Source organism: Salvelinus namaycush, unplaced genomic scaffold (assembly GCF_016432855.1).
Source record: "Salvelinus namaycush isolate Seneca unplaced genomic scaffold, SaNama_1.0 Scaffold2119, whole genome shotgun sequence".
Taxonomy (NCBI): Eukaryota; Metazoa; Chordata; class Actinopteri; order Salmoniformes; family Salmonidae; genus Salvelinus; species Salvelinus namaycush.
This window is the reverse complement of record NW_024058919.1, coordinates 1,779-5,000: the sequence shown is the minus strand read 5'-3', so window position 1 is coordinate 5,000 and position 3,222 is coordinate 1,779. Positions and strand designations below refer to the sequence as shown.

The window sequence follows — 3,222 nt, the reverse complement described above, 5'->3', positions numbered from 1 at the left end:
AGGATATCTGGAAAAAGCTGAACATTTAGGGAAAGTTACGGGAACTTTTCAACCCGAGTTATGAGAAGAAGCTGTTCCTACCTGTAGCACGGCTTCTGCTGAGGAGTGGGTCTGCCAGAACATATTATAGATGGTGGGCTTGTGGGCAAACGCACTCTCAAACTACAGACAGAGAGACAGAGGGAGAGAGTGGAGAGAAAGTGAGGGAGAAAGACGGAAAGGGAGAGAGGGAGAGAGAGGAGAGAAAGAGAGAGAAAGAGCGAGAGAAAGACAAAGGGAGAGAGGGAGAGAGAGGAGAGATAGAAAGACAGAAAGGGAGAGAGGGAGAGAAAGAAGAGATAGAAAGACAGAAAGGGAGAGAGGGAGAGAAAGTGAGAGAGAAAGACGGAAAGGGAGAGAGGGAGAGAGAGGAGAGAAAGAGAGAGAAAGAGCGAGAGAAAGGGAGAGAGGGAGAGAGAGGAGAGAAAGAGAGAGAGAAAGGGAGAGAGGGAGAGAGAGGAGAGAAAGAGAGAGAAAGAGCGAGAGAAAGAAAGAAAGGGAGAGAGAGAAGAGAGAAAGAGAGAGAGAAAGACGGAAAGGGAGAGAGACAACAAATCAAAATTAAATCAAATGTTATTTGTCACGTGCTCCGAATACAACAAGTGTAGACCTTACCGTGAAATGCTGAATACAACAAGTGTAGACCTTACCGTGAAATGCTGAATACAACAAGTGTAGACCTTACCGTGAAATGCTGAATACAACAAGTGTGGACCTTACCGTGAAATGCTGAATACAACAAGTGTAGACCTTACCGTGAAATGCTGAATACAACAAGTGTAGACCTTACCGTGAAATGCTTACTTACAAGCCCTTAACCAACAATGCAGTTCAAGAAATAGAGTAAAGAAAATATTTACCAAATAAACTAAAGTAAAAAAATGTTTTTAAAAAGTAACACTAAATAATAACAAAAAAGCTATATACAGGCAGTACCGGTACCAACTCAATGTCCAGGGGTACAGGTTAGTCGAGGTAATTTGTACATTTAGGTAGAGGTAAAGTGACTATGCATAGATAATAAACAGCGAGTAGCAGCAGTGTACAAACATGTGTAAATGGTCCGGGTGGCCATTTAAATAATTGTTCAGCAGTCTTGTGGCTTCTGGGTAGAAGCTGTGTTCAGGGTGTTGTCCTCAACATATTCTAGAACCATCCATATTAGAATGGAACATAGCCAGTTAGATTAGTTCTATCACCTTGTCCCTTGCCCATTGGATGGTGCGTTCTATAATACCCAGTTAGATTAGTCCTATCACCTTGTCCCTTGCCCATTGGATGGTGCGTTCTATAATAACCAGTTAGATTAGTCCTATCAACTTGTCCCTTGCCCATTGGATGGTGTGTTCTATAATAACCAGTTAGATTAGTTCTATCACCTTGTCCCTTGCCCATTGGATGGTGCGTTCTATAATAACCAGTTAGGACTAATCTATCACCTTGTCCCTTCCCCATTGGATGGTGCGTTCTATAATAACCAGTTAGGAATAATCTATCAACTTGTCCCTTCCCCATTGGATGGTGCGTTCTATAATAACCAGTTAGATTAGTCCTATCACCTTGTCCCTTGCCCATTGGATGGTGTGTTCTATAATAACCAGTTAGATTAGTTCTATCACCTTGTCCCTTGCCCATTGGATGGTGTGTTCTATAACAACCAGTTAGATTAGTCCTATCACCTTGTCCCTTGCCCATTGGATGGTGTGTTTGATAATAACCAGTTAGATTAGTCCTATCACCTTGTCCCTTGCCCATTGGATGGTGTGTTCTATAATAACCAGTTAGATTAGTCCTATCACCTTGTCCCTTGCCCATTGGATGGTGCGTTCTATAATAACCAGTTAGATTAGTCCTATCACCTTGTCCCTTGCCCATTGGATGGTGTGTTCTATAATAACCAGTTAGATTAGTCCTATCACCTTGTCCCTTGCCCATTGGATGGTGCGTTCTATAATAACCAGTTAGATTAGTCCTATCACCTTGTCCCTTGCCCATTGGATGGTGTGTTCTATAATAACCAGTTAGATTAGTCCTATCACCTTGTCCCTTGCCCATTGGATGGTGCGTTCTATAATAACCAGTTAGATTAGTCCTATCACCTTGTCCCTTGCCCATTGGATGGTGTGTTCTATAATAACCAGTTAGATTAGTCCTATCAACTTGTCCCTTGCCCATTGGATGGTGCATTCTATAATAACCAGTTAGGACTAATCTATCACCTTGTCCCTTGCCCATTGGGTGGCTTGTTCTATAATAACCAGTTAGATTAGTCCTATCACCTTGTCCCTTGCCCATTGGATGATGTGTTCTATAACAACCAGTTAGATTAGTTCTATCACCTTGTCCCTTGCCCATTGGATGATGTGTTCTATAACAACCAGTTAGATTAGTTCTATCACCTTGTCCCTTGCCCATTGGATGGTGTGTTCTATGACAGCAGGGAAAGACTTGAGGGTGCAGAACGGAATCTCCTCTTCTGGTGGGTCCCTCTGTCAATACACAAAGATATGGACATTCAAAAACACAGGCATCTGGTTATACATGGCTGGTACGACCATTGAGAGAGACAGAGAGGCAGGCAGACAGACAGGCAGGCAGACAGGCGGTACGTACATGGCTGGTACGACCATTGAGAGAGAGAGACAGAGAGACAGACAGGCAGGCACACAGACAGGCAGACAGACAGACAGGCAGACAGACAGGCAGACAGACAGGCAGGCAGGCAGACAGACAGAGATGCAGACAGGCAGGCAGGCAGACAGAGATGCAGACAGGCAGGCAGGCAGACAGACAGACGGTACGTACATGGCTGTTGTAAGACTCGGTCAGGTTGGGCACGATGATCTCCGTGTGTCCTTTGGTTCCCATGGTACCGGAATCCAGAAGAGCCTTCTGATTGGATACACTGCGGCTGTGGGGAAAACCAATCAGAGAGAGGCAAAACATTACACATGATCAATTAGTGTTGATTAATAATCCCAGTTTATCCCCTCCCCCCCTCAATTCAATAAAGAAAACATGATTTACCCCTGATGTGAAGTTACTCAACAACAATATACCAACATACCACAACTATTCTGCAATGACACACAACCATTCACTATCACATAACCTGATATAGACACCATACAACCATTCACTATCACTATAACCTGATATAGATACCATACAACCATTCACTAT

The 3,222-nt window shown here is 43.5% G+C and overlaps 1 protein-coding gene across 2 annotated transcripts in view; it reads right to left on the bottom strand.

The window, feature by feature from the left end:
- The window catches only part of LOC120038269 (ubiquitin-like modifier-activating enzyme 6), a 33,203-nt gene extending 30,255 nt beyond the window's left edge, over positions 1 to 2,948 (bottom strand). For both annotated transcript variants that reach the window (XM_038984089.1, XM_038984090.1), the window contains exons 1-3: positions 2,845 to 2,948; positions 2,439 to 2,528; positions 82 to 162 (exon numbers count right to left, since the gene is read on the bottom strand). In XM_038984089.1, coding sequence (XP_038840017.1) covers positions 82 to 162; positions 2,439 to 2,528; positions 2,845 to 2,907 — 234 coding nt within the window. In that variant the 5' untranslated portion in view covers positions 2,908 to 2,948. The remainder of the gene's footprint in view (positions 1 to 81; positions 163 to 2,438; positions 2,529 to 2,844) is intronic.
- Positions 2,949 to 3,222: the final 274 nt, after the last annotated feature.